Source organism: Hyaena hyaena, unplaced genomic scaffold (genome assembly GCF_003009895.1).
Source record: "Hyaena hyaena isolate Hyena2069 unplaced genomic scaffold, ASM300989v1 scaffold_222, whole genome shotgun sequence".
Classification (NCBI taxonomy): domain Eukaryota; kingdom Metazoa; phylum Chordata; class Mammalia; order Carnivora; family Hyaenidae; genus Hyaena; species Hyaena hyaena.
The window spans coordinates 2,062,383-2,089,677 of NW_024080855.1; the positions used below are offsets into that span (position 1 = coordinate 2,062,383).

At 38.0% G+C, this 27,295-nt stretch overlaps 1 protein-coding gene across 1 annotated transcript in view; it reads left to right on the forward strand.

Moving 5' to 3' along the window:
- LPIN2 (lipin 2) overlaps nucleotides 1-27,295 on the forward strand; it is a 90,770-nt gene that overhangs the window by 48,266 nt on the left and 15,209 nt on the right. Inside the window, exons 2-8 of the mRNA XM_039243190.1 lie at nucleotides 1,197-1,397; nucleotides 8,796-8,891; nucleotides 12,094-12,395; nucleotides 18,573-18,680; nucleotides 19,354-19,480; nucleotides 20,311-20,656; nucleotides 24,082-24,181. Coding sequence (XP_039099121.1) covers nucleotides 1,206-1,397; nucleotides 8,796-8,891; nucleotides 12,094-12,395; nucleotides 18,573-18,680; nucleotides 19,354-19,480; nucleotides 20,311-20,656; nucleotides 24,082-24,181 — 1,271 coding nt within the window. The 5' untranslated portion in view covers nucleotides 1,197-1,205. The remainder of the gene's footprint in view (nucleotides 1-1,196; nucleotides 1,398-8,795; nucleotides 8,892-12,093; nucleotides 12,396-18,572; nucleotides 18,681-19,353; nucleotides 19,481-20,310; nucleotides 20,657-24,081; nucleotides 24,182-27,295) is intronic.

Consider the following 27,295-nt stretch of genomic DNA (forward strand, 5'->3'; position numbering starts at 1 on the left):
AATTGTCTGTTCTCTAGTTCAGTAAAACTTGGCCTCTGGATTAGCCAGAGCTGTGAAGGATCTCTTACTTGGTCCATGTCCCTCCTGTCCCCAGATGAATGACTTGCTGAATTGTGCTTTGACTAATACTAGGGTTGTTGGTGTCTAATGAATGAAATGTGGTGGTGGTATTTGATAAATGGAGATGAAATTTGATAATGTTGGACTAAAGAGGAGCTATTTTTTTCTAATTGATAAAAGAGTTGAGGGGAATTCAAGGAGACTTCCCCACTGGTCTTTGTTGCATACTATATGGTAGGCGCCCCAACCTGTGGTCAGATAAAGCCAGCCCTAGCCGCAGCCACAGTGGATGTGGGGCACAGAGGAAGCATTTCCTAGCATCCGTGCAGCCCTGGTCACATGCACACATGTCCATCTTTGACCCTTTCTGGAGGATCCTTTTATAGCATAGTGACGCCAATTTGACTAGATAATTGTAGTTGACCAACAAGATTAAAACCCTTTCTGTACTTTGAACTTTGTAGAACATGAATGTATGTTCTAGTGAGTTGTGTTAAAAGCACTGAGGGGATTTTTGATAAAAGTAATGCTATAAATTGGTTAGACCCAGTCAAGCTGACCCAGAGTTTATTTAATCTATCATGCCTCTGAACCATATTTGATTGATAGTTTTATAGAAAACTCACCTGTCATTTAATTGTCTTCAGCAGAAACCATGGATTTCTGGTTTCTCCCGGATATGCTCATTGGTCATTTTTTCTGCTTAGTTGCCATGGTCAAGGGTGGATGCAGTTGCCCCAGGTTCCTAGTGATCTTGGGCAAGAGGGCAGTGGTGGTAGTCTGGGTTCTTTGGTGGTTCTGTGCAGCTTCTAAACTTTAGAGGGACACCTCTGCTGGCAGCTAGCAGAATACTGAATGATGGAAAAGAAAAGAGAACTTAGAGTTTAGGCATGCCTCAGGCACTGGCCAGGACAGCCTCTTAGAATACAAAGGAGAACCATCTGGATTTTGTCCTTGTGTGGAATTGTAGAAAAACAGTGGCAGAGTGAGACTAACTGGTTCAAGATCAGCAAGGTTAACATAAGAATATAGTATACAAATGCACAGTACACTTTTAACTACCACTATTTTTTTCTCTGTCGTTAGGTCCACAGATCCAGTGATTCTTATCTATTTTTTTTTCTTGAATTTTGTAGTTTCAAACCATGAATTATGTGGGACAGCTGGCTGGGCAGGTGATTGTCACTGTGAAGGAACTCTACAAGGGCATTAACCAAGCCACTTTGTCCGGGTGCATCGATGTCATTGTGGTGCGACAACAGGATGGCACCTATCAGTGTTCGCCTTTTCACGTTCGATTTGGGAAGCTGGGAGTCCTGAGATCCAAAGAGAAAGTGGTGAGTACAGGGGGACAGCTTGTTCTCAAAGAGGGTGAAAGGCTAGATGGTAGCAGAATAAGTTGCTTCTGTCTATTCTCTCTGGTCTCTCTCTCTTTCTCTTTTTTTAAGGAAAACCTGTATAATGTTGAAGATAATCGCATGAGAAGTAGTCAGCCTTTATTATTTTGAAGTTGCTGCTGAATTCATGAGCCTTACTATAGAAAGTCTCTGCGGCGGGGGGAGGCTGAAAATTATCTTGATAATCCCATTTGTTGTACCTCATGGAGCAAAATAAACTAGAGTTGTAAATGGGGAAGGTTAGGTATATTTAGAAAAAGTTTCTTTACCTTATATAGCACTTTAAAATATTTGGGGCAGTCTCTTCATACCAGTTATGAATGGAATAGACTGAGGTAATCAAGAATACATTGCATTTGTTTAAGTAAAATTAATACCAAGTTTTCTTGTTTTGACAAAGCTGTTAAATCTTATTTGTATCTAAATTTTGTTAGTGATACCAGGACTTGTCTCCAGAACTTACTAAATGCAAACCCACAGGTCATGGGCTTGTTGGCTTTTAGTTTTATTTCAGAGAAGGTTCATTCAGAAAGAAGATACTTTGTATTTTACTTTTTCTTACATCCTCTCTCTTTCAAATAATGGAGCAGTGGGAGACATGTTAGTATATTTGATGTCAATCAAGTTAGAAACCTGAGCTGGTAATAAAACTTTGCAGGTACATGGTAATGTTTTCCCTTTGTACTCTTACCCCACTTTATCTACTTAAACAGTGCTAGGAGATTTTGTCAGGTTTATAAAGCACAATGAAAGACCCACACCATTTTGGGTCACAGAGCTAGGTGTTAGAGGACCACTGGCATAATCTGGAAACATCTGTTTTCAGATTCTGGCTATTTTGCATAGCTGATCTTATTCTTTAAAATAGAAGTTTCTGTTTTAATTAAACTTACATTGTTTTGAGAAAGGAAGAAAAGGCTTATGGGTTTCATACAACTATATATTCTCCCCACCTACCCCTCCACCAAAACACACATCTTTTTTTCAAAGTGTTATAGATCAGTTTTCCACTGGAGAGCCACCTTGCAGGGTGGCAGGGTTTGTGTGGTAGCCTCTGTTCAGAGTCACCCTTTGGAAACCAAAAGCAACCACAATTCACTTAGTAACTTGGAAACTTTCCATTGCAAAGCAGTGTTTAGCCACAGTTTAGCTTCTTGGAATTTTTATTTCTTGCCATTAACACTAACCTCTAGTACTTTCAGTTTGTATCTGCTTTGGGAGAATCTGTATAAAATTGTTTATGCACTGAAATTTCCCATTAGTTGTGCAAGGATCTATTCAGGAAATGGCTTATATGGCACTTTGTTTTTCTGTGATCTGGGTTTTGATCAGTGGATTGGTTAAGTCCTTTGGCCTTTCAGAATGGAATCTGCAGGCTGATGTGTACATAAGCATTTGTGCATCTATAACTGATGACTGGACAGACAACATACCTCTTTCTACGTGCTGTGCACCTCTAATTAAGAAAGTAGTACAAGTTCAGTACCAGGCTACCCAAGTGATTGTGTTCTCTGTGTCTTGTCAAACCCTTGGATTTTAATAGTCTGTCCATGAGACACAGGAAAAGGGAAATTTTCTTTGTACTAGTACCCCAGAAGCCCAAAGGATGTGTTTGGGAGGAAATTTGGCTCTTTGACCAAAACACAGCTTTCCTGTGATAATAAAACCGAAACCATGTCTGCCTTGAGATACTCAGGCAGTTTGGATTAACTGTCTTATTTTAGGTCAGTTTGGACTAGGGAAAGTTGTTCACAAATTTTACACTAAGACCCCAATTATGGTAACACCTATAATGGTGACGCCTGGACTGGAAATTATAATCATCTTATAGCCTCTGGTTAGGGAAATACAGTATAATAATTTTCTCACTGTCATTGGTATGTTCTTGTTTGATAGAACACCACTACTCCCAGTATGTTTCATAACTCAAGAGCTGAATTTCAGAAGGTAAACCTGCAGTTGCTGTTTTACTAATTTTGTTTTAACAAGCAAAACCAATGATTTGATTACTTATCAAAGTTAAATATTCCAGTGTATTAGACAGGAAGTTTCCATTGTGAGTGACAAAAATCCACCTCCCACTAGCCTAAGCAAAAACGAAAATTTGTTGGCTTGTATAACTGATGTCCAGGAGCATTTGAATTGATCGACTCTTTGAGGGTGTTAACCAGAACTCTGTCTCCGCTCACCTCTCAGCACTGCCTCCCCTACTGTGTGTTCTCTTTCATGCAAGATGGCCACAGTACCTCCAGGCTTACTTCCCATGAACTCAACAACCCTAGTGGAAAGAGAGCCTCTTCTTCCTACAGAAGTATCAGTGCTTAACCTCCCTGTCAGACTTGAGTCACATGTACGTTGCGGACCAGTCACTATAGCTGGGTTGGAATGTACTGATTGATGTGGCTTGGGCAGCAGCTCCTCTCTCTGCAGCCACACCTGAAACTGTCTGAAATAGAGGATAAGTAGATCCCCAGAGGACACCAGAGGTATTCTTACCTGAGGAATGGCATGCCAGAACAAGTGTCTGCTATAGCCAGTATTTCTAAGAAGTAAATCAGTTCTATTTCAACATGTCTGTCATAGATATTGAGCAAGATTAAGCCACAATGTAGGAAGTATGACTATAGATATGAATATTGTTTTAGATACCAGTTTATAAGTTTATACATCAAAATGAGTACCCTCTTTAAAATAATCACCTTGGGAAGCATTTATTCCAGTTTAATGCCATCTCTCAAGATATTTCATAATATTTTTGCTTTGTCGCCTAAAGAGCTTGTGGGGTATTCTTTTAGGTATCCTTAGTATTGACACAATTTGATGTTAGACTTAATTTGAGGGGAACCAAACTCCATTTAGAGTCAGATCAAGAGACTAGTCATGTTGGAAAATGTCCTATTTGATCACTGAAGTCAAGGGCTATAAATGAAGGGTGAGTTTTTCTAAGATGGTTTAAAACCAGACCAAATTTGCATTCTGAAAGAGGCACCGTTCCATTTTCCCAGCTACCTAGGATAAATGGATAGTCTGAACAGATGAAAATTCTGAAGGATACTAGTTTGAATCTCATTTTTTTATTAAAGGTAAAATAAAGTACTTCTTTTGTGTATAATTTAGCTGAATTTATACAACCACAAATCAAAAACAAATGATAGTTTCAGCTATGTTTATGTCCAACTTCTAGTTGAATAAACGCAGCTACATATTTAAGTCCTCCTGAGAAACCTAATATTTGGCATTATGGAGCAAATTTAGTTTTCCCAGTCCCCTTGCTCTTACAGTCTAGGAAAAATATGTCTATTTATTTACTTCATCAGCCCTTATGGAACTTAGAAAACATTCTTCCTTTGTAGAAGCTGCTGCTGTTAGAGGTGCTTCGGAAGTAGATGATTCTAGATGCTTATGTGGCTTCAACCAGTTCATTATGAAACTAATTTTAAACTTACCTGAAAATAATTTTTTTTAGCCCAGAGATTTGTTGCAGTACTTGGTTTTAGAAGAGTTAGATTTCGTGTCCTACCCAGCTTTTTTTAAGCCATAAATGTTCACAGTAATGTAAAACATTAAGAACCTAGTTGGGAAATGAGTTAATGTTTGTCCTGTGAAACTTATTTAATGTACCCTTTTCTTTTAAGAAGTAAAAGAAAAATGAGGTTTTTACAAAATAATAATTTTACTAACATTTCTTAAATAGGAATTTGCATAGGATTTTGTTATTTTATATTTAATATTGCCTATTTTTCTCATTTTCTGTTATCTTTTTTTAACAGCTTTTTTGTTTTAAAATTAACACACAGTAACACATATTCAAAGGATATAATTTAAAAACTTTTACCATACGTGCAGTCATGAAAGCATCACCATAATCATGACATGGAACACTTAGCTGTCCTGTCTCTTGGTCCCTTCCAGTGTGTGACTTTTCCGGAGTCTTTGTTTTATATGACACTGATATATTTTTAACTCCTTTACTTTAGATGTTTAAACAAGTTGCAAATGTATTTTAAATAGTTTGTATCTGTCACCCACCTCTTCCCCTAATGTTGACATTTTACATGACCATAGTACAATTTATCAGAACTAGGCAGTTAACATTGGTATAATGTTATTAGACCTTACTCAGATTCACTATGGTCTTCTTTTTGTCTGTGATCCTGTCTAGGATCCCACATTGCTTTCATTCTATATTTGGTAACCATTCTGTCTTTCCTTATAACCTTGACTTTTGGAGAGGACAGAATGGTTATTATGTAGATGGTCCGTCAGTTTGAGTTTGTCTGATGTTTTCTCGTTTGGGGAAGAATAACACAGAGTGATAGTGTGCCCTTCAGTGCATCATCTTAGGAGGCCCATCATGGTGCCATATCTCATTATTGGTGATAATTAACTTCGATCCCTTGGTTAGTGGTGTTTACTAGATTTCTCCACTATAAATTTATTTGTGGGAAGACACTGGAGATTGTGCAAATATCCTGTTTTTCATCATACTTCCACCCATGGATTTGAGCATACATTGATGAATTTTGCCCGCAACAGTTATTACTGTGGTGGTTGCCAAATGATTTTCTGTTTCCATCCTTTCTAGTCCATTTATTAACTGAAATTCTACTGTATTGAAGAGCTATCCTTCTGTATACTTATTCAGTTATTTATTTAGATCAGTATGAACTTCTGAATATTAATTTTACTCTTTGGGTCATAATCCATTTGGGTTATCATTATGTAGTTGCTCAAATCATCCCAGATTTGGCATTTGGTAGGTAGCTCCTTCAGGTTGAGTCCTTTTGATATGTTCCTATGATTTTTTTGAGCACTTCTCGCTCAAATGCTAGAAATGGCATGAATGGCACCATGAAATTGGTCAGAATGGCCAGAAATGGCACGATGAGATATTTGAGAAGAATCTACTTTACCTGCCTCAGCCCTGGAAATGTAATTATTTTGTTTCTCTGAGGAGCAGTGGTTCCTTTTATTAGAGAGTAGTGTCTAGAAACAAAGGATAATTGTCCGTAGGTGTGCTCATTACTGAGATGTCATTCTTCTAGGCAATGACTGTCTGCCCACTGACAGAGAGGGAAAAATCTCTGTATGTAAATACACGTACCTACATTTGTTTGTAAAAATCATGTAAAATCATGTAAAAGTCATGAGTTCACACTGATTCCTCTGATTCCAGTCCATCCCCAGAAGATTCCTTCTCATCTCCTTGTTTATAACTTTTTTCTGACAGAGAGAAATATGGCTCTTATTACCCCACAATATGTTTACTTATTTGTTCAGTTCTAAAATACACATAAAATAGCTTCAGAATTGCTAACCCACATTTCTGTGATTGTTTTTTAATTACTACAATATTTGTTTATAATTCTTTTTGTCTTTAGACTTAGAATATTTAGTTTTCTTCCTTACCCCTTAGTGTGATTATGTTACAGGATTTTTATAAGCATTATGTCCCCTGAACCAGTCTAAAACTGAAGTTTACAAGTTTATCTGTAAGACTTTTGAAAGTTGATATTCATTATTATTATTATAAGATATTTAAAAACATTCATAGTCTACAGATGAATAACTGTTATTTTTAAATGGTGAGTAGTAGTATTATATATAAACAGTCCTTACTTTGCATGGTCATATAAATCATTAAAACGACTGGGCAAATTTGCAGCAATATGGATGGAACTGGAAGGTATTATGCTGAGTGAAATAAGTCAGAGAAGGACAGATATCATATGTTTTCACTCATGTGGATCTTGAGAAACTTAACAGAACACAGTGGGAGAAGGGGAAAAAATAGTTACAGAAAGGGAGGAAGGCAAACCACAAGAGACTCTTATATACAAAGGACAAACTAAGGGTGAATGGAGTGGTGGAGGAGAGGAAAAAATGGGTGATGGGCAGTGAGGAGAACACTTGACGGGATGAGCACTGGGTATTGTATGTAAGCCAATTTGACAATAAATTATATTCATAAAAAATATATACATGTGAAAAAATGACTGGGCAAGTTGAAACCCAAAGCAAACTTAATAACTAAAAACAATTAGGCTATTTTCCATGACTTTCACAAATTTTTGTAAAACTTCAAAAATTTCTACTGCCAGTTACAATTGTATAAGAAAATGAAAAACCGTAAATTAGTGTTTAGTACACTGCAATTTAAAACATTAGGAACACTGAGAACTAAAGTGTCTTCTTTGTAAAATAACTTAGCAAGATTAGTTGGTTTGAACAGTGCTTGTCGTCTTGATGTAAAACTTAGGATACAGAACGAGCATCTTTTGTCTTGGCAAATCATTATACGCTTTTCTCAGTTTGGATCAGCTTTCAGGTTTCCATCTCTGAAACATTCAATGTCATGAACTATGTTAGAGTTCCTTCAGTGTGGCATTTTTTGCCCACGTCGCTTCCTCTGGGCCGTCTTCATCCTTTTTGTCATAGCCACTCTGCTCCTCTGTGTGGATGAGCTTGCCTTCACCAGGTGCCTCTGGCTGTACATCTTGAGCCTTTCATATGGCAGCAGGGTCCCCATTCCTACAGTCACCTATTTTTTCTGTAACTGTCGACATTCAGTTTGCATACTACTTCCAGTAATAGTACTTTTAGTTTGTGGCCGTTTGATCTTGGCCAGCTCATTCCTCTTAATTATCCATTTTTATAAAATGTCCCATGGGTTTATCAGTGGGAGACAAGGAGACAACTACCACTACAAGCTTTGTGTCTGTGCCTGAACTGAGTAACCTACATGCTTGGACCGGTCATCAGTAATTTGGTGCACTCGTCACCAGCTAGTCACGCTGAGAAAGCGATGCGATAGGTGACCGATCATGTTGGGCCTGTTTTTAGGTAGTGGTCTGTAGGCAGAAGAGCTGGCAGTGAAGTCTGCTTTGTGCAGTTACAGGTAACCTACCGCAGTAACTGAAATTTGTGGTTGTCTGAACCGTGCCAGCTGAAGCCTGTCTGCCTGTGACTCTGGGAGTGCTCAACTGCTTGCTGACCGTGACATTTCCAGTTTTATGTCATTTGGAAAATTAAATAAGTAAAACATTTTTTACTTTACTTTTTTATGTTATATTTTATAACATATAACTTATATGTTATAAGTAAAACATATCCAAAAATGGATAATACAGCATTTTTCTTTTAATCACTGGTTACCCATCTGCTTCCTCCCCAGGTCTATTTGGTTTTTTAAGGTAGGATAGTAGGGCAGGTAGCAGTGTTTCTCGGAGACTGTCACTCTAGGAACCTCAATATGAAGTTTGGCTTGAGAACCCAGAATTTGGGCTTGGTTTAGCATGAATGAAAGATTTAATACTAAATCATACTTTCTCTTCTTAGATTGATATAGAAATCAATGGCGATGCAGTGGATCTTCACATGAAATTGGGTGACAATGGGGAAGCTTTCTTTGTGGAGGAGACTGAAGAGGAATATGTAAGTTCTAGTGGGTGACATTTGTTTTACACGTTGTATTTGGGCTCCAAGACCTGTCCCCAAACAGAAACGGTCAGCAGTTTTCATGATTAGTTACAGAGGTAGTTGTTGCAGGTTAAACGAGCTTTAGTTTTAGGCTGAAGAACTAAGCTCTCAGAAAGGAACTAGAGGAGTAAGGAACTTTTCTCGGCACCATGTGTCAGAGTACAGAGAGTGTACAGAAGGCCCTTGCACTTGTTCTTTTTCTCTGTCTTTAACGAGCTTCTTACTTAGTATCTGTTACAGTTTACACCTTGACTTGAATACACTGAGATCCACCTAAGTAATGAAGGCGTATCTCTCTGCAGACTGCGTGTGTGTTTGTACATGTGTGACCTTTATACTTGGAAAACATGTTTACCATTTTGGTTAGGGACATGACTCTCTAATCTTGAATAGTCTTGTTGTGAATGAGTTTATTATGGCCTCAAGAGATTTAAATTAATTGGCCTGTATCTTTTAAACCACTATTGCATGTTGGGCTTCTTTGAGTCAGAATAGTTTGTCCCTCCTCGCCCCTCACCCCATGTGTCCACTGATGTCCTGTGGTAAACTCTTGTTGATGGATTTAGTGTGGATCTTAGAAGAGGTATCTTCTAATTTTCATCATAAAGAATAAAATCTTAGCAAAAATGATAACCTTCAAGTTATTAAGGATACAGGACTACTTTTTTAGGGTTTTCAGACAGACTGCCAGTTAGATTCCATAAATTCACAAAGAAAAGTCACCAAAAATTAAACAGAATGAGATTATTTATCATTTTTAGTTTAGAGAGAAGCCAACAATTTAGATACCAGTATGTAAAGTAGCATTGCAAAGTATGATTATGAAAGGAAACCTTTCTAGACTTTTTTCTATCGTGTATTAATTGTTTTTATATTACCTTGTTTGTGTTTTCTTGGACTAATCAAAGTTTTTCCTCATCAGAGACAGAAGCAAAAAGGCAGAATGATACAATAAATGAGTTACCACAAGGATAAAATATTTTTTTTAACATTTATTTGAGAGAGAGAGCACACACATGGATGCAGAGGAGGATCAGAGAGAGGAGAAGGGAAAATCCTAAGCAGGGCCCATGCTGTCAGCACGGAGCCAACACAGGGCTCAGTCTCCCAGACCATGAGATCATGACCTGATCCAGAATCAAGAGTTGGACCCTTAATTCACTGAGCCACCCTGGCCCCCCAAGAATATAATATTTTTGATGTGTTCCTTAAAATCATGTATATTTCAGGACAGTGACTGATTAAGCTTTGTGTAAATCAACGAGTGAGAGGGCTGGGTTATTGATCATTTGTTACCTGGTTTTCATGGTCAGTTCTATGATTCCACTTAAAACTATGCTTAGCAAGGTTGACTTGGAGAGTGCTAACTTTCCAGCCCCTTTTTCCTATCCCATGTTTCATCAAATTGTTCAGATTTTCTTTAGTATGCTTCTCTATAATTTTTTTAATGTTAATTCATCCAACAACATTACTACTCTGTGCCACATACTGTGAATAAAATATGCCCCCACTCTCTAAGAGTTTACAGTTATAAAAGGGATAAACATTACCAAAACCCATCTGGCTCCCATTTATTTACATTTTTGTTTCTCTCAGACTTTGCTCATCTAAACTGTATATTGTCAGCATCCTTTTCAAGCCTAGTAGTTCCAGATCTAACCCTGTCCTTTTAATAGCTGCACAATCATCCATAGTATGAATACACTGCAGTTTAACCATTCTTGTAATGATAGAGATTTAGGTTATTCATCACCCCAACACATTACAAGTAGTACTGTAATAGAATTAGGAAACACCATCAGAGACAAAACAGCTTTTAAGAAGTACCAGTAAACTTTGGGGTGCCTGGGTGACTTAGTGGGTTCAGCGTCCGACTCTTGATTTCAGCTGAGGTTATAATGCCAGGGTTGTGGGATCAAGCCCCCTCCACTTGGCAAGGAGCTTGCTTAAGATTCTCTCTCTCTCTCTCTCTCTCTCTCTCTCTCTCTCTCTCTCCCTCTCCCCCCCTCCCCCCCCTCAAATTAAAATTTAAAAAAAAAAATACCAGTAAACTTTATTTATAATAACAAAGACCATTGAATTAAAAAGCCCTGGAAGTCGGTGACCACAGCCTGTAACTTGGGTGCCCTGGAGACATGTGGAATAATACACTGTGATCACAGTTACTGTCCTCACACAGTAAGTGTGTGTTGCTGGTGAACACAAATTTTGCTTGGATCCAGTGTAATATGTCTACCAAAGCCAAATTCAAAAGCTTGATTAAGAATGATTATGGAAAAAAAAAAAAAAAAAAAGAATGATTATGGAAATTCACTCATTTTTAGGACTGTTCTGTAAAAAACTTGACTATTCTATTTGAGGTTAATCTGTATCTCTTCCATTTCCCGCATGATACAAAGGGATGAAGCCAGTGACTAAGAAGTTAATTTTGTGAACACCAGACTTTGATCTTGTATTTGATGTTCAATTACGGGCTTAATTATTTCTAACCGTTGGGCCTTATTCTTTTGAATTCCTGAATGGATGTTTTAAATAACGTTACAATTTTAAAATCCACCAATTTCATTTGTTAACAGGGTATTGTCTGTTTTAATCACCTTTTTCCACCCTCATTTAATTTAGCAAACACACATTTTACCGAAGATCCTCATTTCACTCACCTGTCATACTGCCCCCTGTCTGATAGGGTGCTCCTGATCCCTGCCTTCTGCTTTATCCTGTTACTGTTCTTTGTAAATTTCTTGACAGAGGCTTTATATTGCCTCCTTGGAATGCTGCTGTTGCTGCTTTGAGCTCCCCTTTACAGGAAATTTAATTGGCTGTGCTTTAATTACAGTGTGTGTGTGTGTGTGCGCGCGCGCGTGCGCTGACTTGGTATATTGGTTCCTTCAAATGTATACAGTTACGTGGACCAGATGAATTATCTGTGTGCACCAGGGTAAAGACCTATTCAGGTGGGCAGTGACTTAGTTCAGTCACTTAGTTCAGGTGGGCAGACCTGGGCAGTGGGCAGTGACTTAGTTCAGTGTGACATTCTTACCTGTAGGGACTATGTATCCTTCCTACCACTATGAATTTGATATGCAAAGAGTTCATTATTGCTTTGATTTATTGTGCACTTTGTCAGGGACTTTTCTTTCTCTGTGTTCTCTTTAAGGAAAAGCTTCCTGCCTACCTTGCCACTTCACCAATTCCTACTGAAGATCAGTTCTTTAAAGATATTGATACCCCTTTGGTGAAATCTGGTGGAAATGAAAGACCATCTCAGAGTTCAGACATCTCCCACATCTTGGAAACAGAAACAGTTTTCACTTCAAGTTCTGTGAAAAAGAAAAAACGAAGGCGAAAGAAATGCAAACAGGACAGTAAGAAGGAAGACCAGACCACTTCCCCTGCTGCAGAAGATACCGTGGATGTGGAAATGAGCTCTGACGATGACAAGGGGGCCCAGTCAGCAAGGTAGGGCTCTTTGTGCAAGTGCCAGGCACGCACACACGCTGTGGGCAGAGCTCAGGTCCAGTGAGTTGCTGTTGTTTCTTTCATGGATCTGTAGTGTAAGGTTTGGACTTGTTTTTCCCCATGACCGTCTATTGTGGAATCGGTATAAGAGGATTTTCTTTTTTCCTTTCTGCTATTCTATAAAATTTGCCATCAGACATCCTGCTGTGGTATTAACATACCACTTAAAGCAGACTGGCAGTGTGTGTCTTTCCATCAATATGTTTCCAAAAGCCAAATAAATTGTTAAGTCACAAAGAAGATCTGAATTAGTGACTTGGCCCTTAGGCTACATCTGGTGTATATCCCTACTCAGTAGTCTTGATATCTCATCTGTTTTCTGAGAAGCTTAGAGTTTTTGTTTTGAGTTTATCATCAAAATATTCCCAGCAAGTTGAAAAGGAAAGGAGGACTTTTGTGTGCGGTTTTGGTTTTTTTGTTTTGTTTTGAGAAATCTTGACTACTTCCTATTTATCAGGTCAATAGAAGAGCTCAAATAAGCCAATTTTTAATTCAGCACTGCCTAGGGTTTAGAAGGTTAGGGGGTAGAACATGTAATTTTTTGTTCAAGATTTCCATTTTTAAAAAAAAATTTTTTTTAATATTTATTTCTGAGAGAAAGAGAGACAGTGTGAGCAGGGGAGGGTCAGAGAGAGAGGGAGACACAGAATCTGCAGTAGGCTCCAGGCTCTGAGCTGTCAGCACAGAGCCCGTCGTGGGGCTCGAACCCAGGAACCGTGAGATCATGACCTGAGCCGGAGTCGGACGCTTAACCGACTGAGCCACCCAGGCGCCCCTCAAGATTTCAATGTTTAAAAGATGGTCTTCCGCCTGTTCTACTCAGTGATTGCTGTGACATTGGAGAGGGCCATATGTGTGTCAGCTAGGTGATTTATTTTGATGAGCATTGGACAAGTTGTTGCCCACAGTAACCCTAAAGTTTAACTACAGTTTTTCCAAGGTCCACCAGAAAGGACACTGAAGTAACACTTTTGCCCTTAAAGTTTATTGATTCGTATCGTTTGTTATAACACAGTTGAGCAAAGTTTAGAACTCTTGAACAACCTGCAACCTCAATTTAGGAAGTTAAAACATTCCTAAAACATATGCAGAGTTTCCTGATGAGTGCATAAGAGTCATTATTCTAAAGGAATTAATTTACAAAATTAATGTTGTAAGTGAATGCATTGCAAATATATTAGTGCATGCCTTACTTTCTAGATTGTGCAAAAGGCTGCCTTTCTGTCAGAGTACTGACTTGGTTGACAGTTAATGGTTGTTAGTTCTCTCTCTCTCTGAGCCAGAACCTTGCTTGCTTGGTAAGCAGGCATGTCAGAATGCATGTAAAGTAGTGCCTTATGATAATTTTCAGGAGTTTGGTAGTTTGCTCTTTCTTTGGATTACTGTGGATCATAAATACTGCCACTTGGAAGAACTCTTTCCTAAAATCTTCTTAAAAGAGGATCTCCTTAATTATGCAGCCAACCGAAATTAGGACTTAAAAAAAAAAGACAAAATGTAACAGTCCTGAGAATTCAGTTCCGGTGTATACTGAAATAAGCACTAAGCTAAAAGGTAGAAGACTGGACCTCTTCTGTTTTTGATTGTGGAATAGCAGATGCTTGATTACTCTGGGCCTTTGTTTCTTAATCTACGAAATAAGAGAATTGAAGTATATGGTTTGCAAGGCCCTTCCAGCTCAGCATCTAGATTTTAAAGTAATTTGGGGGAGGATATATTTAGGATCAAAAGTAGTAGCAGCATATTTAGCAGGTTAAAGAATCGGAGAAAAAGATTAAGAAGTCAACTGCTTTTGCAGTTGTGCGATGTAGAAATCAGATAGGGCAGGGAAATTTGCAGCTTTCAAATATCTTCCCCTCCTCAGGGGAAGGAAATTCTGTTTCCAGAGAAATACCTCAAAGTGGTTTTTGATAATAGCATTCTTTTTAAATAGCATTCTCTTTACTTATCAAGAATTTCATGGATAATAGAATTAAGGTTAATTGAGGCTCCTTGAAGGAAGCAGGTGAAAGATGAAATCATCCTTTAAACCTATGCTGTTACATAGCTAGAAGAAACACATTAGTGAAAATTGGAGAGCCTTAAACTACAGAGAGCTTTGTGTAAATTGTACTAGTGAGTCTCTCCCTTCCTCAGGATGACTTGTATATAGCACCGAAGCCTTGTTTATCCTTCCAGAGGTTGGAAAGGTATGTTAGTGTGTGTGTATATATTAAAAATGTTGTACCTAGGCTAAGTAGTCTTTTGAAGGGAAGAGTCTTTTCAGATTGGATGGTGCTCTGGCACAATCTTGAGTGCAGATGTACAAAACATGCCATTGGTCAAATACTTAAAATACCCAGCACTATTAAAAATGGAGGATTAAGACCACACCATCAGAAAGGAATCTCTTCTTTTAATCCACCAAAGCAGACTTGTTTGCAAGTTGTACCTGGAAGCTATGTAGAGGGAGCCTAAGACTTTTTATAAACAACATCTATTGCTCTGAGGCTCCGGACTTCATCTGATCAATAACTGGCTTCTAGAAAACCCTCCATGTTCTTCTCTGATGACTGGAATCTTACAACCTCCTCCCTGCCTTTCCTTCCCTTGATTTCTGACACAGTAGACAGAGAAACATTGCAGTGCTCCTTTCAATCCTATTACGAGGTTATCTTTTATGGGAAATGTCCTGTATCCAAAATCAAAATGAGATCGTTAGCCACACTGAAATGTATTGACCACTACTGTGCTAAGGCTGAGGATAAACATATAGTTTATAGAGTTAGTGATCTTTGGTCATGGTGGTTAGCAACCCTATCTATCTCTTACATAATGCCACCAGTTAAATAGACAAATATTCATTTAGTCCCTCTAATTTATCCCACGTAAATAAAGCAGACCATTTATTTTAACTTTCTATTGATTTTTTCCCCTGCTTTTAGAAAACTGAGATAATAATTTATATACTGTTGTATTCATGGAACTTAAGTATGCAATTAAGTGAATTTTGACAGTTATATATACATCATGTAACCTCTGTTGGCTTTTAAATAGAAAAAGCTAATTAGTTTATGAGATGGTATTGAATTTGAAGCCATGTTGAGATACATCTGCAAAGGCTGAAGTGCTTTCTTCACACACTTAATATGAACTTTGGCAACTGAACCTCCCACATCCCCAACCCTGACTCAGGGTTAAACTGTTTAACCCTACTGCAAATTCTCTGTTGTTCGGTGTTTATGTATTTGTCCTATATTTTGACATAGATGTAGTCAGTGTACTATTGTCTTCATATTCCAGTATCTACATTCCCTTTTATCTTTATGTCATGTATTTAAGTTCCTCTGTCATGGTCTTCCTAGCTTGTTAAATGTTCTCAGGCACGTGTGCCATTTTGAAAAGTGCTTATTCACAAGTTTTTAGAAGCCTTATCTTAGTTAATGAATCATGGGACCAGAGGGAACCTCAACATCAGCAACCTTTTTCATCACCTAAAGTAATCGTCTAAACTAATGGGCTTAATTTTTGTCAGGGTATGCCCAGAGAAAACCATTTCATGTCTTCCCTGGGGTGTAAGTTCTTAATGGTGCCTGATCTTGATCTTTCTATCACTCAGAGATATTTTACTGATACCAGTTTGCTTTCTGATCTCTTCTTGACTTACCTTTATACTACAGTGAAATATGTGCCAAATAAATAAGTTTCTGTGGCTTTTACATTGTTCTTTTCAAACCATATGAATCATGATGTGTCAAACTCTACTGTTATTTCAAATTTGTCAAATAAGCATCTGATTCCTAAGCATCACATTCTCTCTTTTTGTTTTTACCATTTGATGTTCATTTTTTAAGGGGCACCAGGGTAGCTCAGTTGTTTAAACATTTGGCTCGGGTCATGATCTCATGGTTTGTGAGATTGAGCTCCATGTCAGGCTCTGTGCTGAGAATGCAGAGCCTCATTGGGATCCTCTCCCTTTCCCTCTGCTCCTCTCCCCCACTCAGACTCTCTCTCGAAAAAAAAATTAATTTTTAAAAATACTGAAAATAACACCCTCCTGATACTCATTTTTTTCAGAAATAGAGAATTTTGCCTAGATATATTTTTCAAATATAGATTTTTCTCCCCTTGATGAGGTATCATACCATAGTTTAATTCTTCTGAGAGAAACATTAGAGTTGGGAAAACCTTAAATTGGAAGATACAGCTATATGGAAAAACTATTGCATGGCAGAGTTAGTAGTAAAGCAGAGCATGTTAAATAAAGATATAAAGGAAGAAAGGTAACATTAAAAATTAATGAACTGATTTTTACCTCTGTTTTTAGTCTACCATATTAAGTAAACACAGATATTCTCATTTTACGTAGAATATCTGTCCTGGTAGAATGTAGAATTTTCTATAAGAAGCTCTCATACGGGAAAGTATAGTTCTTCTTTATACTTTTCTGAACTCTCAGCATAATACACTACATAATTCTCATATAGACTCTGTGAAGTAGACAGGACAAGTGATAAATTTCCAACCAAAGATGAAAAACTGGGGCCCACTGTGCTTCTGAGGGATGTTTTCAAGATTAAATGGCAAGTTAGTTACATTAACTATGCAAATTCAAGAAAAACCAAAGGGTAAATGAATTAAAACCCTATTAGCATTAGTTCATCCTTCTGTAAAGATCGAGAATATGCACACATGCGTGAGAGAAGGGAGAGGTGGGGGAGTGAGAATCCCCAGCAGGCTGTGTGCTGTCAGCATAGAGCCTGGTGTGAGATCATGACCTGCGCTGAAATTGAGTCAGACGCTTCACCAGCTGAGACACACCCAGGTGCTCTCATCCTACTGTAGTTGTAAGTCTAGGTATGAATCTTAAAAGCATTTATCATGTTTTTCTGTCATCGTTCTCATATCCCCCGAGTCATGTAGATTCTAAATAAGGAAAAACTTCTCAGGTAATTCTTGGTCCAAACAAACAGAAAAAATAAGTTCTGCATGTTTTTAAGCGTTTTTAGGATATTTTTTATTTTTGGAACCATAACTCTTGTTTTCAATTGTCTTATATTTTCTGTAATATACAGGAGAGCATAGTGAAAGAACAAGGATTTACCTATTTTGAATACAGCTACTTACTAGCTCTGTGACTCTGGACAAATTACTAAACTTCTCTGGATTCTTGATGAGTTAATATCTAAAATAAGATATTCTTGGGGCGCCTGGGTGGCTCAGGTTAAGCCTCCAACTTCGGTTCAAGTCATGATCTTGGAGTTCGTGAGTTTGAACTCCACGTCAGGCTCTGTGCTGACAACTCGGAGCCTGGAGCCTGCTTTTTATTCTGTGTCTCCCTCTCTCTCTGCCCCTGCCCCATTTTCTCTCTCTCTCTCAAAAAGAAATAAACATTAAAAATTAAGATATTCTTACCTCAGATCTGTAAGGATTAAATGAAATCTACATAAAGCCTTAATATTCCTCTTGAAGCCTTTGAATCCATTACCCTGAAGGTCTATAAAAGGGAATTTTTTTTTTAAATGTTTATGTTTTTGAGAGGGAGCACGAGCAGGGGAGGGACAGAGAAGGGACCATAGAGGATCCATAGTAAGATCATGACCTGAGCCTAAATCAGAGACACCTGGTTACCCCAAGTATTGTTAATCACATCATTTTCAGAGTTTTTTAAATTAATTAATTTATTTATTTAGAACAAGGGAGGGCACAGAGAGAGAGAGAGAGATAGAGAGAGAATGAGAATGAATCCCAGGCAGGCTCCACACTGTCAGCACAAAGTCTGACCTGGGGCTTGAACTCACAAACTGTGAGAGTGTGACCTCAACCGAACTCAAGAGTTGGACACTTAACCAGCTGAGCCACCCAGGTGTCCCCAGTCACATCAGTTTTAATCACATCTTCTTTTCTATCCTTCCTCTCTTTATTCCATAATTAAATAGTGGTGGTAGTAGTATATAATAGGTGGTGGCATCAGTGAATCTCCCCTTCTCCTTCATATTTTTCTTTTAAGAGGATTGATTAGTTATTAATCATTTGGTCGTCTTCATTTGTATCATTTAGACAATGTGTTAGTAGATTTGGAGATATTTTTAAGCTGACAATATCATCGTTCCTGATTTTGTTTTTTTCCTCTCACAGAGGATCTTCAAATGCTTCCTTAAAGGAAGATGAATATAAAGAGCCTTTGCTCTTCCATTCTGGGGACCATTACCCCTTATCTGATGGAGACTGGTCCCCTTTAGACAAGTAAGTATTTTCAAAAATTCTCCCTTTGTTTAAGAAAAGATATATTAAATAGGTTTTCTGTTATGTGACAGTAATGATATTTCCTGTTTCTTTAATATAAGAGAACCGAATCTGTATGTACTTTTAACATGAATATATAGACCTTTTCTCTCAATATTTTGTTCCTAAACTTGATCTGATTTAACCCTCATAATGTTAGTGTAGATCTATATAATCCTCATAGAATTTGGCCCTCGACAATTCTTAAATGCTAATCTTACAGTGTCAACTAGTAACTGTAACTATGGATAATGTGAAGAAAGGTGCAGTCACATTTTGTTTTGTGTTTAAATCCAGTTTCTCTCATGATTATGTTAATTTAACCCATCACTTCTGTGCATTTCATCTCCTGTAAAATTATCTTTGTTATTGATTTCTTGTGAGAATCAGTAAGGATAATGTATGTAAAGTGTTTACGGAGAACGGAGCAAGTCCTCATTAGATACTGGTTAGTGTTGTTTTTATTATTATTAAAGAACTCAAATGGAAGAAATAATTTATATCTTCAATAAAGTCTTTATACTGGCAGGATATAGTTGATATATTCAAGCTTATATTTCCTTTAGTCTGTCGAGCTCAACAAGAGAAGTTCCTGAATTTAAGGCATCACATTTTTTTTGTGCTGTGTTTACAGCCCCTATTCCCCAACAGCAGTGTGTCCTAAGAGCGATTCAGAGCTGGAGGTGAAACCTACCGAGAGCCTGCTCAGATCTGAGTCCCACATGGAGTGGACATGGGGAGGGTTCCCAGAGTCCACCAAGGTACTGATGTTTACTTGCCTGTGGAGTATGTCCAGTTAAGAACCTGTAAGGTCTCTGTCTTTGAGTAAAGGGGGAGCAGTGATTTCTGAGCCAGCGCATGTGACTATAAATGATGGTAGTGCCCTCATGTGGCCACATAAAGAAATCCAAAGTTATTATTTTTCACAGTTGTTTGCAACAGAGGGATTCCAGTATTATGTTGTATGTTTCTATTTAGTAAATATGTTGATTGTTAATTAACATTTTAATAAGGAAAAATTAAAAGTACCTAAAGGAAACTAGAATTTCCACATTGAAGGTGTAAATAGGAAATTGATTATGAAAACTCTTTTGTCAGCTCATAATGGAAGAATTGGAAAGATACATTACTTGAGAGATAAAATGTTGAGTCCTTCTAAGTTTTTAAAAAATACATATTTTGCTTATATGTGTGATTTGCATTGATACTTGACTACCCACTTTTACGCTGTTTCAATAGAGCCTTGAGGTAGTTCAACCTTTCATGTAGCACACAAGTTTTCTCCCTGAAAATGAATATTATTCCTTTTGGCATCTAAAAATTGTCATATTTCCTAAGTCTTCTCCAGTGTTTAACTTTTCATAGTACAACAGTTAGGAATAGAACTCTTGTAAATATCATGATATTGAACAAAATGCAGTTGTTAATTTTTCCAACTTCTTAATTATGAAATATGTCACACATACAAAATAATATATTTATTGAATGTTATAAAAAAATGAATACATTTACCTGCATCCAGCTTAAAAAATAGATTTTAACAAATACCTTTGAAAGTAGTTTAATTTTTAAATAATTCAACTTTTTTTAGGTCACCAAAAGAGAGAGATCTGATCATCACCCTAGGACAGCTACAATTACACCATCAGAAAATACTCACTTTCGGGTAATTCCCAGTGAGGACAACCTCATAAGTGAAGTTGAAAAAGATGCTTCCATGGGAGAAACGGTCTGTACCATAGTGAAACCCAAACCCAGAGCCCCATGTAAGCCGATGAGCAGTGCACCTGACGCTGCAGAACTTCTCGAACCTCCCCTGGAGCCTCCTCAAATTTCATCTACGTTAGATGCAGACCACCTTCCTAATCCATCGTTAGTGGAGTCTACCTCAGAATCAAAACCTGCAGCTAAAGTAGACTCACCATCAAAGAAGAAAGGTAATCATTTGTGTAATTTCGCATCAGGTACTGCAAATTTAGATGATAAATTATTTCAGTGTTTCACATGATACGTGATGGCTGCCTTTGTATTTCTACTCCCGGTGCAGAACTTACCCGTACACTGTTAGGATCACTTCTTTAATAGGGCTTCCTCGCTGCACTCCAGATTCCATTGGAGCAGGATTCTGACTTCCTCCAAGTCTCCCCTGATTGCTGCTATTCAGTGTGCCCTTGGGAAGCAGTTATTGGAAAAATTAATGAGCTTGCTCAAATTAGTTAATGTGTAAAATTAACCACTTTGTTGACAAAACACGGTCAATAAAGTGAAGTGAAATCCTAAAAAATTACATGTTCAAAAGAGGAAGTTGGATGAGAGAAAATTGTTTTTACCTAAAACATCTGGTTAGTTGAGGCCAAATTAAGTCCTTTTTTCCCCAGTAACCTGGGATATAAGTAAATGTATGCTAATTATTGGTATGTGTTCTTTTTTCATTGATTATTTCCCTCTAAAATAGTTAAAATATTGGGTCCAACTCTTGGCTGCTCAACAGCTGTTTCTCACTTTTGGAAAACAAGTGTAATAAATCAGAACATTCTTACTATTTAAAATATAAAGTTGTCCATTGATACTTAGTACAGTAAGAGCCAGAACATACTCCCTGTCTGAACACCAGCCTTGACCCTATTTTTATGGAAGTAAACCCTTATCTAAAAATGGAAAATACCCACTGTCACATAATAATAGCCAAATACCGTTTTCACTTTTTAAAAAATTTGACCACAAAAGGTTAAATAATCACAAACTGACTTAAAAAAATAAGTGCTACAGGTATGGACCTTCAGAGTCATTCAGAAATAATTTACTTAAAAGAGTTTGACTGTGAGGTGTTTTTGTGGCCAAATGTGACGATCCTGCTTAACTTGTGTCCTTCTCTTTTCAGAGCTCAGCACTTTTGAAACCAGAGACCATGTATTCTGCGTTAAGAAATGTTAGGGAGGAAAGTCTGGTTTTCAGGGTGAATATTTTGTTTTAGTCTAGAAGATAACAACCCCTATTGCCAGCACAGAGTGACTGGAGGAAATAATGACCCTGTTCCTAGCACATAGTATAGGAACTGACTAGATGGAGATAGGGACACTGAGCCGTTTCCACCATTCAGTTGGCCTCATTCTCCCCTCCCCTGCTTTTTTTATTATGTAGTTGTTTGCATATTTGCTTTCTTCCTCTCTTTCTCTGTCTCTCCACTCACACAGATACAGTTTTTTATTGTTTTAAATTGAAAACTGTTCAAAGGCATTATGACGTTTCACCTTTAAATACTGTAAGATACATCTTTGAAGAATACACACACACTCTGCAGAACTACAGGACCATTGTCATCTTGAAGAATTCCAATTCATGTTTCCCCAAATGTACCAAGAAAGCTTTTTAGCTATTTTTCTTCCAAACTAAGATCTCATCAAAGTTTACGTGTTGTATTTGGTTTTTGTTATTAACCTTTTTTATTTAGAACAGCATCATCCACATACTCCCTCACTCCTTTTTCCCATCTGCAGCCATGATGCTGGCCAGAGTCCGCCCAGTTCTCTTGCATGCTTTCTCACGTTCTGGATGTATCTGATAGTTTTTTTCAAGGTGACATCCACCTATTTTCTTAAACTGGAAGTTAGCTCTAGAACAACAGTGCCCAATAGAAATGTAATGTGAGCTGCATATGTCATTTTAAATCCTCAGTCAGTTAAGCGTCCAGCTCTTGAATTCAGCTCAGGTCATGAACTAACAGTTTGTGAGTTTGAGCCCTGCATCAGGCTCTGTGCAGGCAGCAGAGAGCCCACCTGGGATTCTCTGTCCCTCTCTCCCTCTTTTCCTCTTCCCTTGCCCCTTCCCCACTTGTTCTTGTCTCTCTCTCAAAATAAATAAACGTTTAAATAAATAAATGAATGAAATTAAGTTTAGTAATATATCCTGAGGTAGTAAGCCCCAAACTATGACAATTTTAACATGTAGTCAGTATAAAAATTGAGATATTTTACATTTTTTATAGTGAGTCTTAGAAATCTGGTGTGTATTTTACACATTTAAAAAATTTTAATGTTTATTTTTGAGAGAGAAAGATGGCGTGAGTGAGGAAGGGGCAGAGAGAGAGGGAGACACAGGATCTGAAGGAGGCTCCAGACTCTGAGCTTTCAGGACAGAGCCTAGCATGGAAGTAGAACTCATGAACCATGAGATCATGACCTGAGCTGGAGTCAGATGCTCAACCGACTGAGCCACCCAAGCACCCCCTTTGTTTTACACAACTTTTAACACATTTTATATACCTCATTTTGGACGAGGACACTTAAGTGCTCAGTATCCATGTGCGACTGGTGACTTACTATAGTGGACAGCACAGACCTAGAGGCTTAATTAGATTTGGGTTAAACATTGTTTATTTTTTGAGTTGAAGATTATGGAATATATTAAGAACTCATAGAGCATCTCATAATGTCCCACTGTTAGTGATTTTAAATGTGATCACTTGTTTAAGGTATTTTCTGCCAGATTTATTCATTGGAAGGAATTTTTGTCCTTTTGCAATCAGAAGGTAATTCTTAATGATACTTGAGCACCACGTGACTTCTAGCAACCCATCCCTCATGGTTTTAGAATAAGGACCACTTTGTCAATTCCAGTAATTTCATTAAGTTTGGTCATGCTTATTCATACTGTAAGAAAACGTTATCATCAAATATAAATGACTTAAGAGCTAGGATTATTCATGTAACAGCAAATGAAGTAATAAGCATATGTTGAGGCACCTGGGTGGCTCAGTCATGATCTCATGGCTCGTGGGTTTGAGCCCCGTGCCTGCCACTATGCTGACAGTGTGGAGCCTACTTGGGATTCTCTTCTCTCTCTGCCCCTTCCTTGCTCTTGTTCATTTGTTCTTTCTCTCTCTCTCCCTCCTCCCCTCCCTCCTCCCACTTTAAAACTTTAAACTTAAAAATGTTAGTTGAGGTGCCTGGGTGGCTCAGTGGGTTAAGTGTCCAACTTCAGCTCAGGTCATGATCTCACAGTTTGTGAGTTTGACATCTTGGAACCTGGAGTCCACTTCATATCCTATGTCTCCCTCTCTCTCTGCTCCTTCCCCGCTCATGGTGTATCTCTATCAAAAATAAACAAACATTAAAAAAAATTTTTTTTAATTTATCATATGTTTATTGTGCAATTGTTATGTGTGTAACACCAATTTCTACTCCTTTGGCATGGATGGTTGAGAACCAACACATGTGAAAACGTTATTTGATACCTTTAAAAAGAAAATGCAGGTTGAATCATGATTAGTCCTATTGTTTGCAAACCTTTGTTGTCTTGCAGAGTTGTAAATGAAGAATCATTTAAATTCTTACCCCCAGTGTGTTTTTCTTATTGAAAATAGGTGTCCACAAGAGAAGCCAACACCAAGGACCTGATGATATTTACCTGGATGACTTAAAGGCTCTAGAACCTGAAGTTGCAGCCCTCTATTTCCCTAAAAGGTAGTATATTTCTTAGATGTTGAAGGGTGAATAGTTGTGAAATACAATGGCTATTTCTAGGGCAAAACACTGAGAAAAAGGAGCAAAGTGATGATGACTTTTACCGAAGTTAGATGATTACTTCAGATTTTGGGAAATTCAGAAATTGTGTGGTGTTTGAACTGTAGTGATATGAAACTAATAATTTACCTGTTTATGAAGAAATTTTTAGTACAATGAGAAGAGGTACACTGGTTAAATCTACGTAAGGTTATACGAATGGTTATGACTTCAGATTAGCAAATTTTATAGTCATTAATGCAAACTCAACATGTTGGGGGAAATTGATTAGCCTTATTTCATTTACTGTGTGTTTTAAAGGTAGTATATCTTTATTAAAAAATATTTTACAAAGAATGTCTGCACTCCTTCAGTGAGTATGAGCTCCCAGCTGAACTTTTCTGAACTTGGGCTGGGCCGGTGAGTCCCCATTTCCAGCTGGCTTGTACACTCCCTAGAGCTCTTAGGTTTGTCACCCTTCTCCCCTTACAGTTTTTCCCCTTTTGAATAACTAACAACTCAGATATGCTGTGTTTGTACTGTTTTCCTAAGTTTATTTCCATCCTTAAGGAAATTCCATTACAGGACTCTTTGATTATAAAAAACAATTTACGGGGCGCCTGGGTGGCTTAGTCGGTTAAGCGTCCGACTTTCGCTTAGGTCATGATCTCGCGGTTTGTGGGTTCGAGCCCCGTGTCGGGCTCTGTGCTGACTGCCAGCTCAGAGCCTGGAGCCTGTTTCAGTCTGTGACTCCCTCTCTCTCTGACCCTCCCCTGCTCACGCTGTCTCTCTCTCTCTCCTAGAAATAAATAAAACATTTAAAAAAAAAAATTTTACTTTTCCCATGGAAAGTATGGTGTGAAATACTGAGCCATAGGCACATATAATTAAGCATGTCTAAATAAATTATTGAAAAACGTGTTTTTAATTAAAATAGAAAGATGGGTTGATACAAAGATATTTAAATTTTTTATAGTTATTTTTGGAAGGTCCTTAAAACACCTTCCTAGCTCTATGCCCTAAATTTGTCTCAAAATATCTTCTTTCCATAAAGGAATAGTTGGGTTTTTAAGAAAGAACTGGAAGTGCTCCGGTTTTGTTTTTTTGTTTTTTTTTCAATAAGAAAGTTAAAATGTAAACTCTCTTAGAATTATCACTTTCTTTCACATTTTCCAGTCCTTTATTTATTAGTGTTCTGAAGATCGAGTTCTTAGTTTCCTCTTTAAAAAACAGGGCATAATTAATCAATTTAAAATGAGGAGACTGGGCGCCTGTGTGGCTCAGTTGGTTAAGCGTCCAACTTCGGGTCAGGCCATGATCTTAAGGTTTGTGGGTTCGAGCCTTGCGTTGGGCTCTGTGCTGACAGCCAACTCAGAGCCTGGAGCCTGTTTCGGATTTTGTATCTCCCTCTCTCTCTGACCCTCCTCTGCTCAAGCTGTCTGTCTGTGTCTCTCTGTGTCTGTCTCTCTCTCTCTCTCTTTCACAGAAATAAATCAAACATTTAAAAAATAAATAAATAAAAAATGAGAAGAGTAACTAATGCAACAGAACCTAACTGTGCTCTGTTACAACTTGACTGCCTAGGGTCATCACCTATTCACCACATTAGTTTATTCCCTCCTAACCCTACTGAACAAATTATTTCCAGAGACATTTCATAAATACTTAAAAGATAGTGATTCTGTTTTAATGCTTCTATTTGTTTTGTTAATTGTCCTGATCCCTGTCATCTTGACTAAGTATCCAGTATTTGTAATTATAGCTAAACTTCAGTATAAACCACATCACTCGTGTGGATTGGCAACATGTTGAGTCAGATGGCCTCCTCCATCTATTTAGAGGTCACTTTGCTTTGGATAACCCTAGCTGCTCTGACAAAACGCAGGACCTTGATGGCTTACCACAATGGAAATATATTTCTTGGTCATGTGCTGTTCCAGTGCTGGTGTTTGGTGGGAGGCATCTTACACACAGGGACTCAGGAGCACAAGCTTTCTTCCATCTTGCGGCTCCACCATTCCCTTAGGGCCTCCACTGGGAAAAGAGAGAGGCTCCCACAGGGGATTTTTCAGGGGCCGGGCTTGGGAAGGGCACAGCACACCCCTTCTGTCCACATCCAAAAACTGGGTCATGGTCATGTGGCCCCATATAAAGGGACCTAGCCATGGGCCCAGGAGAAAGAGGAAGCACATTACAGTCTTCTGTTTGTGTTGTCTCTGGGGGTTAGCCCTGCCCCCCGACTCCAGTGTAACTGCTGCTTTGCATTGGCTTTTCCACCATTTCCGGGGAGAACATTCTGTTGATCTAATTAATCTCAATATTGTGGTGTGAGTATGCATGGCAGCTAAGAAAGAAAATTTTCAGAACCTAAATCTTTAAAAAATTTTTTTAATGTTTTATTTATTTTTGAGAGAAAGAGACTGCATGAGCAGGGAGGGTCAGAGAGAGAGGGAGACACAGAATCTGAAACAGGCTCCGGCCTCTGTCAGCACAGAGCCCAACGCAGGGCTCAAACCCCCTAACCAGGAGATCATGACCTGAGCTGAAGTCAGACACTTAACCGACTGAGCCACCCAGGCGTCCCTCATAAACCTAAATCTTTTGTTGGTTCAAATGCAAAACAATAGCTTTGGAAACTGCTTTCTATTTATGACATGTCTGTATTCTACTGCCACCTGCTGCTCAAATTTGAAGGATTTTTTCCCCCCTAAATATCTTAAAACTTCACTGGATCACATTAAGTAGACTGGCTTTTTGCATAACATAAAAGAATTTGAAACTTCTAGAACATTTTCTCAACGTGACATTAAATATCCTTTCAAAGGGTGTAGAGCAGTAAACATTCATGAATAAGAAACTTAAGGTACCATTTCATTTAGATTTGTGCTCCATTACAGTTTCCCTGAGGATCATCTTCTAAAACCTGGCTTCTGTGCCTGACCATGCAGAAAAATGAAAATATTGAGTAACTTCACCTTTTTAGTCCTAACCCCCACTAGTGTAACAATAGTTTATTCTAGTTTGTTTCTCAAAATATTTTCAAGGTAGGTCTGCTATCCTGAGAATTTTCTCTTG